General features: G+C 48.8%; 1 protein-coding gene across 2 annotated transcripts; it reads right to left on the bottom strand.

The window, feature by feature from the left end:
* Positions 1-190: 190 nt before the first annotated feature.
* P3H1 (prolyl 3-hydroxylase 1) lies at positions 191-18,560 on the bottom strand. Of its 2 annotated transcripts, XM_037827508.1 has the most exons (16): positions 17,916-18,560; positions 15,800-15,952; positions 14,517-14,706; positions 14,208-14,339; positions 13,149-13,288; positions 8,001-8,090; positions 7,623-7,675; positions 7,325-7,446; positions 4,572-4,699; positions 4,324-4,419; positions 3,734-3,884; positions 1,905-2,022; positions 1,508-1,583; positions 1,062-1,202; positions 563-675; positions 191-372 (listed from the first exon to the last, which is right to left on the bottom strand). In XM_037827508.1, the coding sequence occupies exons 1-16, from the start codon at positions 18,378-18,380 to the stop codon at positions 231-233; spliced, it is 2,310 nt and encodes a 769-aa protein (XP_037683436.1). In that variant the 5' UTR covers positions 18,381-18,560; the 3' UTR covers positions 191-230. The 2 variants fall into 2 exon arrangements, with proteins under 2 accessions (XP_037683436.1, XP_037683435.1); XM_037827507.1 differs by having other exon boundaries at positions 191-675; positions 17,916-18,536.
* Between the last annotated feature and the right edge of the window lie 28 nt (positions 18,561-18,588).

Raw genomic sequence — 18,588 nt, 5'->3', positions numbered from 1 at the left:
ACAAGGATGATGATCCCCATGATACAGACAACCCTGAGGTCCCAAGGTTAAGCATCTGGCCTGAAGCTGGTAGAGCCGGCCCCGAGCCAGGCCTTCTGTACCAGCCCTGCCACTCCATCCTGCCTCGGGTAATTTGTATCAAGCGAGATACAGAATGGGCACAGTTCCACCCTCTGAACAAACTACCAAGTTAAGAAACAACGACAACAAACCATTTATTCTTTGGTTGTCTACACAGGACATTTAAGTACTGTACTGCTGTGCAGGCCGCCCAGGACAGCTTGGGCCTGTGTCCTGAGCCCTAGCCAGGCCTGCAGAGGAGCAGACCGTCCTGCCATGTCCACTCCAAGAGCAGCAGCACCATGCAGACGGCCGGCTGTCAGCAGGGTCCTCTCAGCCAGGCCACAGACATAAGTCACCCATTGCTCCCTGTTCCCAAAGGGCTGGCATTCTCCAGGGTAGAGGACGGAGTACCTCACTGTGAGTCCCATAAACCATCCACGTGTGGCCTGGGCACCATCATAGCTCATCCTTGTGCCTCAACTCGCTGCCTGAGAGAGGTTTTTCTCCAGGTTTTGGGGGGGCCTGCTGGGCTTCCAGGGGCTGCTCCTGGGGAAGGTCCATCTCTTCTGGGCTAAAGAGCATCTTCACCAAGTCATCTGCCTGCACCCTGTCCTGCAAGGACAAACCCGGCCAATTAAAAGAGGCCTCTAGGCAAGGCATACTCGGTCTTTCGGGGGCTGCTTCCCAGAGAACAGAAAAGGCTCTCTTTCATGGCCGCAGAGCTCATCCCCCTCCCAGAGCAGGCCCTACCCTCTGAGCAACGGCAGCCCCAGGAAGGAACCAAGAACCCAGAGTCACACCTCCTCGCCTCCCCGCCCTGACCCCACCTGGAGCCCCGTCTGCAGGTCAGCAGGAAGGGGCAGTGTGCCCAAGGTGACATGCTGGAGCAAGGAGTCCCCTGGCTCCCACACGGCCACCGTGCCTTTCATGCTGAAGCCATTGGCAACAGCATTTGGGGAAGGAGGGAACCAGAGCAGAGCAGCACCAACTGCTCTCACCCGCTCGCTGTGTCGTGGGTCCAGGGTGAACCACAGGGCGATGGCACAGCGCTGGCCCCTGGTGACGGCCTTCACTCCGTGTGGGTTTTCAGTGCCTGAAGAGAATCCCACCGCCCTTCCGCATTGGGGCTGCACCTCTGCCTAAAGGGGCAAAAAGGAGGGAGCGCAATGGGACATGACTGAAATGCACCTTCAGGAGAGGTCAGAGATCATCAGGGCTCAGGATTGACGGAGGCTCTTCAGCTTGGCTTCCCAGAGACCAGAGCCAAAGAGCAGGGGTGACTGGTCAGAGGAGTGACGGACACCCTCAAGGCCCCCCTGGTTGGGGAGCAGGGATGGCTGGCCACCAGGAAGCCCAGTTGGCCATTCTACCCACTGCATTTTGGGGACATCAACTCCAGAAAACAGGCTGCTGTCTCCAGGGATTAGGACAAGGGAGTACTCACCGTCATGGTCTTGGCATCTAGTTCAGTGAAATAAAAGTTTCCTCCATCAAAGTCCCCATTTAGGTAAAGAATGGCACTGGGAAAGGTAGAGAGCGTTTTTCAGCATGGGCCTGTCTTCCCTCCTCTCCCCAGACAACCCACAGCTCAGTGCTTTCATCTCCAATGCTCTCAACAGGGTGGCCTTTTGTAGGGAGAACGCTTTCAAGAATTTTCTTTGAAGTGGCACAAACACAACTTCCTCCCACCCCCATCCTTGTGCCAGAGAACCTGCTGTGCCCTTCTCTGGGTATTTCTGTACCAAGGCCACAATTTTACTGCTGTACTTATTGCTGTATATGACACTGATTCCCTTGTCTGTCGTTCTGGCCAGGGTAGGGCCCAGGGGCAGAGCTGGCACCTGTAGTCCCGGAAGGTGTAGGCGGGGGGCTCCTTGACGCACATGAGGGCCTCGGCATTCAGGATGCAGTTGTCCACATGGACTGGATGGCTACTGTCCTTCCTTTCCGCCTGTGCCTCTGAGGCCAAGAAACCACCTGTCAGCGCTGGGGCACTTCAGGAAAACTCACAGCTCTCCTGTTGGCATGGAGGGGGGTGCTCCCCAAAATGTGCCTGGGTCCAAGGAAATGTCCAGTGAACCAGTGGGGGTGGCTCTCTGGCTAAGCCATAAACCTAAAGCCCGGGACAAGGCTGGTTCTGAGCAGGGGCGAGCAAGGTGCAGCCAGCAGTACTGGGAGGCTCTAACCAAGGGCAGATCCTAGGCTGAATGGCACAGTCCTAGTTTTCTTGGTGGAATTTACAAAACAGGAAGGCCCCAGGAAGTAAAAATAAGGAGGGAGGGGGGCAGAATGGAGTGTCAATCCACCAGATGGAGGCAAGGTGAGGATGGTATGGAGGGACTAGAGAACTGCTGGGGAGCAGAGGTAAGGAGCTAACTTCAGTAAGGGTCTGCTTGGCAGGCGGGCTTTGGGTGGGTGTGGGTAGAGGAGCCATGCAGGGAGATCACGAATGAGAACAGACAAGAAGTACTAGAAATGCCAAGCAGACCACACTCACGACATCGAATGCTCCTTTTCCCTGTGCAAGCCTCTGCATTCCCTCCACTGGCTGGTGGCACCATCGTCCTCCCGTCCCTCAAGCCCTGGCGGATACCTCCTTATCCATCCCTGTTTGTCCAGCCAGTCGTTAAGTCCTACCCACTCCACTCCCTATATCTGTCTCTCCCACCTGCCCTCCCTTCTCCTCCCACTGCCTTGTCCTCTTCCACCGAGGACACAGTTAACTGGCTCCTTCTGCTCTCTACAGCATGAAAGTACTCTTTCAGAAACCAAGGCCTCCACGAACCTTCCGCTTCCTGACAACTCTCCCTGGCTTCCCTTTGCCTATGCCAGGCCTCCGCCATCACCCACAGCAGGTGGCAGCCACATACCCGGCACAGCCCTAGGGTGTGCCCTGATTTTGATAGAAAAATCAAAATCAATTTGGGAGAGCAAAGACCTCTCACCTCTGCTGTCTGTCACCGGCACGTTGGTGCCAGGGGCCCTCAGGACTGCAGACCACATGGGACTCCAAGAGCAGGGGTCCCACCTCACCCCTCTCCCCAGGGAAGCAAAAGGGCATGGGAGAGAGGGAAGGCCAGAGGGAAATCACCTCAAATCTGCCCTAACTTGTAAAATAAGTAGATCTCACAAATTGTGGTATTTAGCAATTTGTAGAAGCGAACATGCAACACAGCTCATGAGTAACACAGAGACACCGGTGTGCCCAATACCATCATTGAGAACCTCTGGCCTACAGGAAAAAGGATTAAACTCTTGAATGTAGGTCTCTAAAATCTGGCTTCTGAGGACCTCGCCTGTCTTATCTTCCATTGCTCCCCCTTTAACCTTACTCTCAAGAAATGGCAGCTTTCTTAAAGTTCCCCTAACCACCACGTGGTTCAAGGCCTCCATTCCTTGGCACACACTGTCCTCAAACTCCTATTCATCCTGCCAAACTGCCATCACCTCCTCTTGGAAGCCTTCCTGATTCCCCAGGTAGACTGATCATAACTTCCTCTGTGCTACTGATGCTCTTACACTGGGTTGCCAGTTGTTTTTTGTTTACGTTCTCATCCCTAACTAGGATGAGAGCGATGGTATCCAGTCTTGTCCACATCTGCAGCACCTGGCACAGGGCACAGTGCATGGCATGTGCTCGGGGGAGGCTGCAGGGCTGCAAGAGGCCCACCTTCGATCGCAGTGCGGCACACCAGGTGGGAGTAGGAGAAGTAGAGGGGTGTGTCCAGGCGGAAGTAGGACTCCATGACGCGCCGCACCTTCTCAGTCACGTTGTAGTACAGGTGGGCACTCTGCAGAGGAACTTTCCCTTCCTGTCCCAGCTGCCAAGGAGACCACTGATCAGCAGAGACCCTTGCTCTCTCTGCTTCCCACAACAACACCCCTACCATGTCACTCTTTCCCCTTCCTTCTTAATTTTTTTCATGAATAATTTGTGTATCCTGCTCAAAATTATGACCCTCTGGAATCAGCCCATTCTCCAGAAATCACTTTCATAACTTTGGATATCAATCTTGTCTTGCTTGGACTCTTTCTATTACACTTGGCCTAATAGCCAAGATTCAAAAGTTAAACTCACTCAGGATAATTTGTCCACTTTCCATGGCACTGGAACGTCGACAGGCAGACACCTTTTACCTTTTCTGCCACCATCCAACTCCTCCCCACTGCCTGAGCTTTGTTCCCCAGCCCACCCCCCACCCTGGGGGGAGGCAGATTTCCCCCATATCCACATTCTAGGATGCTGAGTGTTGATCCTACCTTGAGGGCTTTGAAGACAGTGATACCATGGAACTTTTCATTGGGCGTATGGGGGGAAGTTTGACCCCGGTAGCCATCCCCTGCAGTCGCTGCTGCCTACAAGACCCCCTCAAAACAAGGCAAAGTTAGCGAGGGCAGCTGAGAGCCTGGTAAGAGGTGGACACGTGCTGACAACAGGGGACAGGCAAATGCTCAATACTCAAGAGGCACTGAGTGGGGAGGAGGTGCAGCCGCTGGGTTTCCCTTACATTGGTCAGTCGCTGCAGCTCTTGACACTCGTCCTTGGAGATGACACCATCCAGCAGCACCCGCTGGGAGCCATTCAGGAGTTTGGAGTTCATGGTGAGACTGATTCCTTCATAGAGCAGGGGGCCACCTGCAGAGCAATGACAAGACTCAGGCTAAGTCCAGCAGCAGCACTGGCCAGAGGTTCTCCGTGTAAGGAACAGAAATTCCAGCTGTTTCCTGTCCACCAGAGAAATCACCTGCTCAGTCATTCCCAGAGGTAAAGGGGTCCAAAGAAAAGCACTTGGAGCTGAAAGACAGGAGATTCAAGTCCTCCTCTGAGCTCCACGGCCAACTAGCTGCTGACCCTTGGGCCTTCACACACATTCCTAAAAACATGAGCTCAAGAATCAGAAAGAACTGGGTTTGACTCCTGCATGTGGTTAAAAGGGGAAATTTTAGGTGGTATATATGTTGCTAGAACAAAATAAAAAAACAAACAAACAAAAAAAAACCATAGGACTGTACAACTCAAACAGTAAGCCCTTAGGTAAACTATGGACTATAGCTGTACTGGTTTGTATATATTATGTCCCCCAGAAAAAGCCATATTCTTTGATGCAATCTTGTGGGGGCAGATGTATTAGTGTGGATTAGGTTGGAAATCTATTGGTTCAGTATTTCCATGGAGGTGTGGCCACGCCCATTCAGCGTGGGCTTTGATTAGTTTACTAGAGCCTTATATAAGCTCAGACAGAAGGAGCTCACTGCAGTAGCTGAGATAGGCATTTTGAAGATGGCCGTAGGAAGCTGATGCAGACATTTTGGAGAACATCATTTTGAAACGCAACCTGGGAGCAAGCAGATGCCAGCCACATGCCTTCCCAGCTAACAGAGGTTTTCCGGACGCCATTGGCCATCCTCCAGTGAAGGTACCTGATTGTCGATGCATTACCTTGGACACTTAATGGACTTAAGACTGTAACTGTGTAACCAATAAACCCCCTTTTATAAAAGTCAATCCATTTCTGGTGTTTTGCATTTTGGCAGCATTAGCAAACCTGAACAACAGCTAATAGTACATTATAATAATATTATTCTTCCATCAGTTGTAGCAAAGGTACGACACTAATGCAAAATGTTAAAAAAGGGGGTGGATATGTGGGAACTCTGAATTTTGTGCATCATCTTTCTGTAATTTGACAACTCTTAAAAAGGGGGGGAGAGGGTGGAAGACAGTAGATTAGAGGATTAGATTTACAGGGGCTGGGGGAGGGGAGATGGGAAGTTTTGCTTAATGGGTAAAGAATTCTGTTTTGAGTGATTAAACAGTTTTGGTAATGGATGGCCTGATGATAGGACAACATTCTAAATGTAATTAATGCTAGTGAATGGTACCCCTAAATGTCAAATTTTATGTTATACATGCTCTACAATTTAAAAATGTATATGCTATTTAAAAAAAAAAAAAAAAAAAAAAAGCCGCTTTACAAGCTTAGCACAGTAATATCTGGCACACAGCAAATGCTCCAAAAAATGTAGATACAATCATGGCAGCAGCAGCAGCATTTATTTAAAATGAGGACCATATTCTCTGCCCAACCTACCTCCCAGGCAGTTACGAGAATGAAGAGAAATAATAGCATGAAAGTGCTCTGTAAAAAAGGAATGCTGTGAAAATTCTTTTCACATGCTAATCTTGTTAAATTAACCACTGTTAATTTAAACAACCGTAGGGCCGGACCCACATTTCTCCCTTATGTTTTCCATGGTGTCTCTCTGTGCCGAGGACATACCGGAGACTCAACTCCACATATTTACTGGGGCCTTAGTAAGTCTAAGGCACTGTGCTGGACAATGCAAGGGATTATGACTCAAACACAGTACTGGTTCTCCAACAGTTACCTAAATAACCAGCACAAGGCAGACCACGAAAGCCCCAAGAAAGTACAAAGTGCCTTAGAAGTTCACAAGAAAGCCCAATTAGCTGGGAGGTTAAGAAAGGCTTTGTGGGACTTATCTGAGATGCACTCATGGGCAGAGATGACAGAAGAGAATAACAAGGAAAGACAAGCATGAATAAATGAGTTGTGGGCAAAAAGCAGGCTCAAGGAACAAGAGGCAGTCCAGTTTGGTAAAGAGCAAGTGTGAAGAGGGGAAGAGAAGAACATGTGGTTCAAGGGGCAGGCAACGAGGAAGGGGTCAGAGTCCCTGTTTTTTGGAAGGGCCTAGCAACCACATGTGGGAAGGGGCAAAGACAGACTGGACAAAGACAGGAGGCAATGGGGGCCTGAAGCAGACCTGGGGCGATGGAAAAGGAAGAGTCGGGAAGAGAGACATACGTGGGAGGCCTTCCCAATGGACAGGAGAGGGAGACAAGGAGGGAAGAGGAGCTAAAGAAGACCTGAGGGTTTTGAGACTTGGTAACAGGACAAATGATGGAAGCTGGGAGAAAACAGTTTGGGAGTGGGAAACTGGGTAAGTTTTGAACATGTCCTATAAACACTTAGTGACGTGAACTAAATTAGTGTTTTACATCACAGAAGTCTTATTTCTCAACCAAAGGTCAATTTTCAATGCTCTTTCCAGGTGAAAGTCCTGTCGGTAAGTTAGGAAGGACACAGAGGCGAGTTTTAGACCTTACTGACGTAGGCTCATACCCCGAGGCTGGCCTGTGCTGAGCCCTTCATTGCTGGGGACACTGTCTGGCTAATGTGAGTAAGATCTGCCTGGTTTCCTCTGAGACAGCCACACCCTGAGTGCCCAGTCCTCTCACCTTCCCGAACCAGCAGGTTCACGTCCACTGACTCCTTGGTCTTCTCTTCCACAAGCGTCTCAATTTCCTTCATCAGGTTCCCAATCTCCTGGGAGATGCGCACAGCTGTTTCCCGTTCTGACCTGTGAGCACAGCTACCCTGAGGACTGTATTCTAGAGCCAGCCCTGGGCTCTCTCCCTAACATCCCAGACTGGACCTGCCCACCCCTTGCCAGGAGTTCACATCTGCCTGGGCTCAGGAAACCCTCAAGTGCTTCATCAGACCGATCCAATCATGCAGTTTCTTCAAGGCCCTCACTTCTGTTTCTCTTGCAATCTCTTGGGAATCACCGCCTCTGGAGTCCATGAATCCTAAAAGTAGGTTGGGAAAAAATTAACAATGTAAGGTGACCTACTTAATCTTGCAGGTCTCGATGCACAAAATGGGGCCTACAGGAGAAACCTACCCTTATTCTGCCTCCTTTCGGGAGACAAAGTGGAAGCTCTCTGAATCTAACTTGCTTCTGGCTGCCCAGAATTCCCCTTTTATCTTTCTCTCTGTCTCTCAACCATGGGGTTTCACAGATCCCATGTTTATCTCAAACCCCTAATAGTTTTATCCCCAGAGTCATACAGAGTGCCACTCACCCCCATCCCTTGCCCCTCCCTCTCCCCCTAGCTCCTTGATCTGGCTCACCGGATCAACAAAAGGAATTCCAAAAACATCATAAGCAAAGAAGAGCAGTTCTTTCTCCAGCAGGCTTCGCTGTCGGTAGTCCTGGGCACTCTGGGGAAACACAGTGGAGGGGCCTCTTGAACTCAGCCTCATCCTTCAACCCTCGGGGTGCCCTTCCCCAGCCCTGCAGGCAGTTGCTGCCCGTGTGACCTGAGCTTTCTCCTCCCATCATCACTATTCTGCCTGCTTCCCTGTTTGAGACAAAAGTTTCAGTTTTTATGCTCAAGGGTTCCTCTAGCTCTCACCAGCACAAGCAGGACTTTGGGGCTTCCCTTGAAGGGAAAAAGCCCCCCATCCCCACCCCAGTTAATCTCCGGAACAGATAATCTGATGATTCTCAGGAGATGTGGAAATACACTTCAAAGAGGAGAATTCCTTCCTGACTTCTGCAGGAGTCCAACGCTCAGGAAGGAGGGACCTGGGTGCCAGGCAATTCCTGGAGCTATCCACTCAATCTTTACAACCACCTTTTGCAGTTGATACTATTATCCTCATTTTAGAGATGAAAAAATGAGGTGCCGAGGGGAAATGCAACCTGCTTCAGGCGACACCATAGGAAATGGTAGCGCAGGGACCTACATTCGAACCCAGGTTGCGGGTGACTGAGCTTGCACCTCGGCTTGCCAGGCCTGGGCCAGGGGACCTGATCACCCCCTGGGGAGGGTAGTAGGTACGGGCGTTAGTGCCCTCTGCAGCCCCCCCGAGCCTGGGGAGCGAGGTCAAGGCAGCTCCCTTTTCCTCACCCAAAATGTCACGGGCAGGGGAGGCTTGCCAGAGGAAACCGCCTTTCTCCCAACTGCCCTTTCCCCACTTCCTTATCTTACCCACACACTCCCTTGTGCCAAGGCCACTCCTGCCACCGCCAGCGCGCATGCACCGTGGCCAGAACAACTCCCGCCCGCTGCAACGGCTCCTGCGTCCTCTCAGAACCAATCCTAGCCCCTCTCCCTTCAGTATTGCCATTTAAGGCTACTTCACCTCCTTTCCAGCCCTGCCCTTCTTACCAGCCTATATAACCTGTGATCACCCCTGAATAAACTCTCTGTCTCTCTTTGGCGCATACTCCTACTGGATGAAGAGTGTCTTGTCCTTGTCGCCGCCCTCCACACCTTGCACGCCTCCCGCCGAGGACCTGGCCAAGTCCTCTGCCTCGCCCTCGCCTCCGGGAAAGAGCCCCCGCCGCCGGTACCCTTTAAGCAGCCCCGAGAGCTGAGGGCTCCGCTACCGGCCGCCACTCCCCCCAGAAGCAGTAACCGCGACCGCACCAGGTCTTTCCAATTCTAAAGCCCATGTGCTTTCTACTTGGCCTCCTGCCTCCCTTCAGACTCGGACAGCACCATGTCCTCCATGGAGCAGGCAGGTGCAGAAAGGGCAGCTGGGTCTGGCACTCTGGCCCCTCCCATGTGTGCCTGCCAGTAGGGCTTACCCAGGGCAGGGAAACTGAGAAGCTTCAGGGTCACACGTTTCCCTAGGTGCCATGCCCATCAGGGGCTTTCACAATGAACCCTGCTAGTCTCCAAGCAGCAGAAGATGGAAGGAAGAGAAAAGAAGACATAGTCAGTTGAAATAAAAGATGAGGGCAGTTCAAGGAGGAAAAGGTCAAAGGGGCCAATAAGTCCTTTGCCATCTACTATATTTACCCCAAAGGAAGATGACAATTTTCTCCTAAGTAATTTAAGTTACTGACTTCCTTTGCTAAGTGCTAGACACCAAGCTAGGTATGTTATCTCATTTAACCCTCTCAACAACTCTATGAAGTTGCTAGGAAGCAAATTTCACTTCTATCGTTTATTCATTCAACAAGTATTTGAATATCAACTATGTCAGGGATTGTGCCAGGGACAAAGCAGAGAAACAAAGAGAGTCTGGTTGCCACTGACCAACCATAGCCATTGGGAACGTTCCTTTATCTCTCTGAGACTGTCATCTCTAAAATGGGGAGAATGATGCCACCTCACAAGGCAGTGTGATGAATAAAGGAGATGATGGGATAGAAAACACCCAGCACAGTGCCTGGCCTGGAACAGGTACAAAACAAATGTGAGTTACCTTCTCTCCAGAAGGGGAGTTGTGGCGAAAAATGGTAGACTGACCACATGGGCTTATATTCGAATACTCTTTCCCCTAGACTCCCTAATGTGACCATAGAGGGGAAAAAACACATTAACCAACTAAGACAAAGAGACGGGGAGAAGCCGCGTCTTAAATCCAGGCGGTCACCATCTAGTGGCCAAAGATGAAAACTACATGGGCGGGGACGGCAGGAGAAGGAGCGATCCCTGATTATTTCCATTAGAGAGGCTCAGATTTTCAGAGCTAGGAAGGAAGGTTCTTTGTCTTCAGAGCAAGGTGGTGACCCTCCCTGAACAGGTTGTTATGAGAAGCAAATGAAATGAAGAGTGTTGTTTCTAACAACTTAGTAAGCTCCCCGACAACAAGAATGTGAAGTCTGTTACTGCCACAACTACCTGTTTCTCCCAGGGAACAGAGGAAGTTAACCACTGTGGGCTGGAGCACAGGTAGAGCAGAGGCCGTCCTGCCTTACCTGTGTTCCTGAGCGAGGTGGACAGTGCCACCCATGCCGTCTCCTAAGTTGGGACTTAGTGCCCAATTGGATACAAAGAGGGGGGGAAGAGTGAAACTCCTCCACATCCCGCCAGTTCTACTCCAACCTCTACCTAATCAGTGCCCAACTTCGCTGCCACTGCCGCTGCCTTGCAGTCCTCGGCCGCTCTCCTCCGCACCACTGCGGTGGCCTCTGACTGGTCTCTGGCCTCCAGCGCCTTCCTGTCCTGAGCCACCCACCATCATATCTTGTCGTGCCACTGCTTAAAATCCTCTGAAGGCCCCCCACTGTCTACCCTACGGAAGAGAGTCCAAGCCCCCTGGCTTCACATTCAAGACCCTTTACATCTGGCCCCGAGGCCTCATCTGCTGTCACTCCCCAGTATCATATTCCATCCAGAGGAGACAACAGTCCAGGGTCATTTGCACAGGCTGTTCTCTCTGCAAAACCCTTCCTCACCTCACTCATCTACAGAAGGCTCTAAAAACCAAACTTAAACACCATACCTAAACATTCCTTGCGAAGCCTTCCCTCACTCGCCAGTCAGTTGATTACTTCTCCATGCTTCCACTATAGCCTGCACCTGCCTCTTCCATTATAGTCTGCACCTGCCTCTTCCATTATAGTCACAGCAATATACTAGAATTTTGGCTTATATGACTTTCTTTTCCATACCCCTCTTGTCTATATCACCAGTGCCCTAAAGTCTGTGTTAAATGGCATTCAGAAAGACATAAAAGTAACACATATATATGCCTAAATCTACAAGGTATAGACAAACATATATAGACAGTTGAAGTCTCCCTCCCCACCCTGGACCAGAAGTCCTCAGGGGTATCCCCATGAACAGTTTCTTACGAATCTGTCCAGAAAATCTTAACATATATGTGTATTTTAAGAAAATATAAATAGGATATGACATAATTACAGCTCTGTATCTTAACATATTTTGTTTTCCTTTACTTAAAATTATATCATGGAGACTTTTTCATATTGGTGCATAGTAACATATCTCATGCAATATAACAGCTGCCAGGTATGTCATGGAATGAATGTATCATAATTTATTTAACCAGACCCCAAGTTGATGGCATTTAGCTTGTTTCCAGTATTTTCACTTTTCAAAACAATGTTCCAATGAACATCCTTGTACATTTACCTTTGCGTACTTGAACAAGAATGGCTGTGGGATGAATCTCTGGCAATAGAACTCCTGGGTTAAACAAATGGTCCAATTTACAGTCCCAGTACATGAATGTGCCTGTTTTCCTACCCCTGACCTTTGTATAACGCATTTATTAAGTAAACAAATGAATGAGACCTCTAGAATAATTGTAGCTGTTTACCATTTTCTCTCTGGCAAAATGAAAAACTATTCCAAAATTACAGCAATGTTTATATGGGAGAGGGCAGCAGGACACCGTGAGCAAGACCCACAGCCATCAGCCACCCCCTATTTCAGGAGGTCAGAGGTGAGGAAACTCGCCATTCATACCTGTGTACCATCAGCAAGACCCCTGTGATATTATGCATCTACCCCTACATTTTCTACACTTGCACAGCACCTGTCGGTTTACAGAGTGTATTCACAATCATTCTCCCATTTGACCCTCGCACCAGTTCTGTGTTGAAGACAGAGCAAGAAGCATTATCCCATTTTATAGAAGGGGAAACCAAGACTCAGAGAGGAGATACAGCCTGCCTAATAACACACAACGTGCTGAAGATCACATCTCTAGTAAGTGGAGGAGCCAGGCACAGCCCAACCTAATCACTTCAAATCCAGCTCATTGTTCTGGTCTCAGGAAGCAGAGGGTCTAGGGTCTGTGCAAAGCACATATACATATATGAAGGTTCACAGTATCAAACGTCATTGTATTAAAACAAAGAACTTTCCAAGCTTTTAGTTACAAAAATAATATCCATTTGCTTTAGGAAATCTAGAAAATAGGGGCAAAATACAACAATCACCCATAATTCCACTACCCAAAAATAACCACTGGTAGCATTTCAGTGCATTTCATTCTAGTCTGTATGATATAGATTTTCCTCCTTGCTTCAGGGTAAGATAGGAGAAATGCTGAAAGAAGGGACAGAACAGTCAATGGCAGAAAGAAGAGGGGATGAGGAGGAAAAGGAGGGAGAAAGCAGGTGAGTGAGAAAAAAAAACCAGCATGAAGTAAAAAATGACAGCTCTTGGCCAAATGGTATCAACTGCCAAAGTGGGGAGGAAGGGTGCCAAAGAGGGGAAAGCACATATCAGCTCTGCTGTTCTGCCTCACTGTGCCAACTCAGAGAACAGACTTCTGGGCCCAGATAATTCTAATCAAGGCTCCTATGCCTTCCTCACACTTCCTGCGCATCCTTATTCTCCAGGTGAGGCCCTATCAGTGCCCTCACACCCAGCCCCTACACTGCCCACACCCAGCCCAGACACCCTGCCCAAAGGGCACTGACTCCACCTCTTTTACCCCACTCTACTGCCTCCATCCCATCCCCATCTGAGCTCAACTGGCAACTGCCCTAACTAACAAGTGTCTCACCTCACGGGGACCAATGGATCTGGCTTGTTCTTCTCCGAGCATGGCTGTATAGTAGGCCAGATTCTGGTTCATCACCTCATCGTCGGGGAAGAAGAGGAGATAGGTCTTGGCACATTCAATAGCCTGTGTATAATTCCCAACTGCAAAGAGAAAGAAAAAGGCTGAGAAGAAAGTGTTTAATCCTTGGGTACCAGAAACCACTTAGTGTTCAGTCACTGCAAAGTTTGAAAGCAGTGATGATGTGACAAGGTGGCACCTATTATAAAACACCACACTTAATTTTAGTGGGAGAAGTTTTAGCATATAGAGAACGTATCATTAATTTTAAGCTGCTCGATGACATCAGGGTTACCTGATATTGAAACAAAAAGGAATTTGAATCCTCTGTGTGCCCACATCTTCAAAAATTCACAAATAATGCAAACATCTCTCAACATCCTGGCCTCAATATTGCCAATCACTGGACCAATTTCAGGAATATAACCCTGTCTCCCTACCTTCTTTTCCCTGTAGATTTTCAGGAGAGAAGGAGATCACAATAGCAGATTGCCTTTCTGGAAGGCTAGATCTTGTTTATATGTGTTAAGTTTCCTTGGCTCGACTATAATCATGTTACACTTTTGAATATGCTGTAACGTTTAGCATACAGTAGAAATTTAGTAACCACCTGCTGACTTGATGCTTTTCTGGCCATTGATAGGCACACCTGAAAGCATCAGTGCTACACTAGGGAGAAGAGCTTGGAACCATTCTGTGAGCTGGTTTAAATGGTAGTATACACTTACCTTTGCTATTACTTTTAATTCAGCTGCAAATGGAATTGCTATGGGAGGGGCAAGAGAAAGAGAAAGAGAGAGAGAGAGAGAGAGGTCCTAGAATCTCCCTCCCCCAGCTTCCAAGCTGCTGGTTCCAGCTTCCTAGGCCAGTAGCTTGTAACAAAGTATCCGGGGACCATCTGGCTTGGTGCCTCCCAGAGCCACAGAAGGAAGCCACCACCCCTGCCTACCCTGCTTTTACCTTCTTAGTTAAAGGAGGGCGAGAAAGGAAGGTAGACCTTACTGTTATAGTAGGCAAACTGCAGGTAATTGTAATGTGATGGGAGGAAGTCTTCAAAAGGCTTCTCTCGACTGGGATGGGAAGCAAGCTCGGTGACGCAGTTCTGCTTACAGCCGAGGACCTGGATGTAATGATCTGAAAGGAATCGGAGGGGGAAAAATCATCAGATCAATCTTCAGTTTTCAAATACTAGTTAAGAGGAACAAATTCAAGGGGAAGCAATTCTCGGTCAGATTCCCAGATCTCAGAAATTGAGGAATGAGGCTGAAGCTGCTGAGCCTGTAGTATCAGGGCCCAGGGGCTCCTGCACACCTGTGATGGCCTGGAGGAGGTCAGCATTGTACTCGAGGTAGTTGTAGCCATCGTAGTCATAAGGCCCTTCGCAGAGGGTGCGGCACTCCTCCTCGGCCAGGAAGTACTCTTTCAAAGCTGCCTCCAGGTGGGGCACAGCCTCCTGCGGCTGGTCCTCTGAGTAGAGTCGCACTCCCAGGCGAAACTCGTGCTACTGGCAGGAAGGAGAAGTCAAACACAGGCCCCGAGGGACCCCTCTCCCTGCCTTGTCCACCTCCCTGCTCATCAGGTTATAGATGGAAAGGGGTGAGCTGGATAGCTGCTACATAATAGCAATTTAACAACAGTTAACTGGTAACCTAGATGGAAAGATGTATCGGAGTTCACTGCCATTTTCTTACACTTTTCTGCAGGGCTAAATATTTCCAAATAAAAGTTTAATAAAAGATTGAGCTCTTCAATGTTAGAATTTGGTCTGTGGCAATGTTAACAATCTCTCTGGTAATAAGGGGGTGATGTGGGCTCCTGCAGAATTACAGACCTCAGTTTTGCTATCTGTGGGACGTAGGTCCCACTTTCATGGACAATAACCATTTTCTTGGTCACATTTGTCACTAAAAAAAATACAAGAGACAGTTGTGTAATGTACTAGGCTTACACAATCTCATTTTTTTTTATTAGAGAAGTTGTGGGTTACAATCTACTTTTAAAAGTCATTCTGATATTGTTTCTAATATCACTATTTCTAACCTATTAAAATTTAAAAGGACATCTGCTCTATAAAAATGCTGTATCATGTCAAACAACGTCTCTTCTGGAACATATACTCTTCTGGCTAAACAAGCAGAATAAGAACACTGAGGAATGCTGCACCACCTATGGCAGTGAAAAAGTGAAAACATACCCGACAAAAAAAAGCAAACAGTTAAATTAATATGGCATATATAATAAGACGGAGTATCAAACAGCCATTAAAAATCATGTTTACCAAGAAAATTTGAATATGAGAAAAGGGTCATGATACGTTAAGTCAAAAAGGATGATGAAAAATATATAGACATTATGACACCAAATTAGGTTAAAAAAAACAAGATATGGAAGACTTAAAAAAACATAGACCCAAATATCAACTGGCAGTTTTCTTAAAGTGCCAGTATTACAAATGATCACTTTCTGTGTCATACTTATCTGTGCATTTTTCTAATGTTATATAATGAACATTTATTACTTTCATAATCAGAAAACAATCCCAATAAATGTCACTTAAAAAAAGAAGGCAAGAGGAGGGGATAAAGTTTTTTCACCATATGTAGTTTGGCTTCAAGATCCTTGAAGTCTGCCTCCTTCACTCCAGACATAGTTTGGTAATAGTCTAGGTTCTGACGCATTTCCATGTGCTCAGGATTGCCCACAAAGAAGGTGTGTGCTGCTGCTACAGCTTTCTCCAACTTGTTTATCTAGGGATGAAACACAAGAATGTAATTCTCACTTCCAAACTGAAGGTTTGTTGAGGACTCAGCCAAACAGAAGACGTAGTAACGGTGTCCAAAGGTGCAGCAGACCACAGTAAACAGGAAATTCCAGCCTTCCTGAGCCTTTCTGAGCACCACAGTTCCACCATCCATCCACTCAAACAGTGTACCCTAAGGTAAAGAACTCCCCATTTCTATACCCCAGTTCCTTTAACTGTAAAATTAGAAACTCTCTCAAGTCTGTCCCTTTTATGGATGTATTCTCTTTCCTATATCTCTCAGCAGCATTGCTCTTACTACCCCATTTCCCCATCCCCACCCCCCACCCCCAGCCCTTCCTAACTCTCTGAGCACTGAGGCACCTAACTTCTCTCATCTGGACAACTGCAATCATCTCCTAATCACTTGCTCTGCCACTACTTTATCCTTCCTCCAAGGTTTTTCCCACAGAATTAGCATTCTTAAACAAAATTCTGATGATGTCTCGCAGAAGCCTGCAGAATTCTCTTCCCAATCTGGCCTCACTTATCTTTCTAGAGGTCCCTCCTGCTGCTCCGCACACATACCAACAGTCCAGTTACAAGTGCCTTATTTCCTGAATTTACCAAGCTTTGATTCTACTTTTTCTTCTGTCTGGAATGACCACCCTTCTTCTCTCCTTGGCAATATTTAGGGCCAGCTTCAAATGTTACCTCTTCTTTCAAGATTTTATCATTTGAGAAAAAGTTAGTCTACTTCCTTTGTGCTCCCACAGCTCTATGTACATAACCTTTTAGTAGCCCTTATGTTAGCGATTCTTAAGAGCAAAGCAAAACAAAACGAGAAATACAAAGGCAAGCATTTTAATTAACTTGTATAAGAACTGGACTGTGGTAGGTACTCCAGAAATGTTTGTGGAAGAATGTTAGAGAGCACTGTTCACTGACATGACCAAAGGCATAGCCCAGTTATTTTGGTTCCAGGTCCAGTTCCCCTCCTAGTTAACTAGGAGAAATGGAGAGGAATTGTGTAAGCAGTACGCTGTGGAGAGATGGAAATCTGAGGTTTCCAAGATTCTCCAAGTCTCTTTTTAGATGGAACTGCAGGTCTGTTAAAATATGGTTATAATAAATGTGCAGCATGGCTCCTTCTTTCATGTTTAAAATTCTAGCCAGCCCCTCCCCACCTCCCTCCCTACAGGAAGCTATCATCTGAATTCTGCATCAGAATCCATCATTTACAAGTGTGTGATCTGGGAAAACTTAACCTTTCTGGGTGTGTGTTTCTTCATCAGTAAAACGGGGTTAATAAAAGCATCTACCTCACAGGATCAGCGCAAATGAGTTATAAACATAAAGTGCTTAAAAACAGTGCCTAGAACGTAGAAACAGCCTCAGTACTGTTGGCTTTCATTACTTAAGCAAGAGCGCCAAACCCCTATGCACACTTGGACTTTGGCATTCCTAAAAATTCCCATTTTCTTTGGAAGACTGACAAGCCAGAGGGTCCCCCACAGGGAGGGGCCAGGCAGCCCCTGCTGGCTACGTGGCAATCTCAAGTCATGAAATGAAAGCTGCTGGGCTCGGGCAGCAGGAAAAGACTAGTAGAAAAGTGAACGGGAAGGAAGATATTGTAAAAAGGTCCTAGCTTTTCACTCCGACACTTCACAATGAAATAAAGATGAACGACCCAAACTGCACTTTAATTCCCTCTAGGAGGCCTCCTGGAGAACAAAAGTCCGTTTTGCTCGGTTCATGCCTTGACTCCAGGCTGGACTTAGCCCTTGCCTATGCGAACCGGGGGAAGAAGGTCTCCCGACAAGGTCCCTTCTCTCTCTGGGACTGGGGAGAAGCCAGAGGATGCTCCCTGGCCAAGAGGCCACCTACCCTCTCCGCAGAGACTTCCCTGGGCCCCCAAGTTTTTCCCGGCTCTCCCCAGAAGGACCCAGGCCACCAGGGCAGGTCTGCACCTTGAAATAGGCGACCTGCAGGTAGTTGTAGGGGCTCCGCCTGTGGAACTCGAACTCCAGCTCCTCGCTGAGCGAGTGGGCAGACGGGTGCCCGAGGCAGCGGCGCAGACAGGCGGAGCGGCGCAGCAGGCTCCCGAAGAAGCGCAGGTCCTGCAAGGCGGCGGCGCCCGAGGCCTGGCCTGGACTCGCGGGCGAGTCAGGGTCCAGCTCCCATGGGAGGTCGGCGGCACACTGGGTGCGGCAGCGCAGCCGGAGGGTACGCAAGGCGGCCCGCGAACGCAGCGCCCGCTCCATGCTCAGTACCACGCCGGCCCAGTCCCCGCGCGCATAGGCCGCGGTCCCCTCGGCGAAGAGCAGGTCAGGCCCCGCCATCTCCCATCCCGCCTCGGAGTTGACCTCGGCCTGGGAGGCAGCGGCGGCGGCAGCCAGCAGGGTGGTCAGCAGCCTCAACGCGCGTGCAGCCATAGTCTCCTCCAACCTAACGGGACCGCGAGCCACCCGCCACGGAGGCCGGAATCCCGCCCCTGATGAAGCCACGCCCCTCAAGTGAAGCCCCACCTTCCAGGCCCGGCAGCATATGCCCAAATAGGCTTGCACCGCCTCTTTTTGTTTTCTACCAGCCTGAACCTCGCCCCTCAAACGGAGCCTTTTGCGTCAGCGGATCCCCGCCTCC

This window comes from Choloepus didactylus, chromosome 2 (genome assembly GCF_015220235.1).
Source record: "Choloepus didactylus isolate mChoDid1 chromosome 2, mChoDid1.pri, whole genome shotgun sequence".
Classification (NCBI taxonomy): domain Eukaryota; kingdom Metazoa; phylum Chordata; class Mammalia; order Pilosa; family Megalonychidae; genus Choloepus; species Choloepus didactylus.
This window is presented reverse-complemented; position numbering and strand designations above follow the sequence as displayed.

What these genes read in the sequence shown, in the direction of transcription:
- P3H1 (XM_037827508.1), bottom strand. Translation starts at nt 18,380, where the DNA reads ATGGCTGCACGCGCGTTGAGGCTGCTGACCACCCTGCTGGCTGCCGCC. An exon ending in GCAGTTTGCCTACTATAACA is followed by an intron (nt 13,289 to 14,207) that starts GTAAGGTCTACC and finishes TTCTCTTTGCAG; the next exon opens with TTGGGAATTATACACAGGCT. An exon ending in ACCCACGACACAGCGAGCGG is followed by an intron (nt 676 to 1,061) that starts GTGAGAGCAGTT and finishes TTGTCCTTGCAG; the next exon opens with GACAGGGTGCAGGCAGATGA.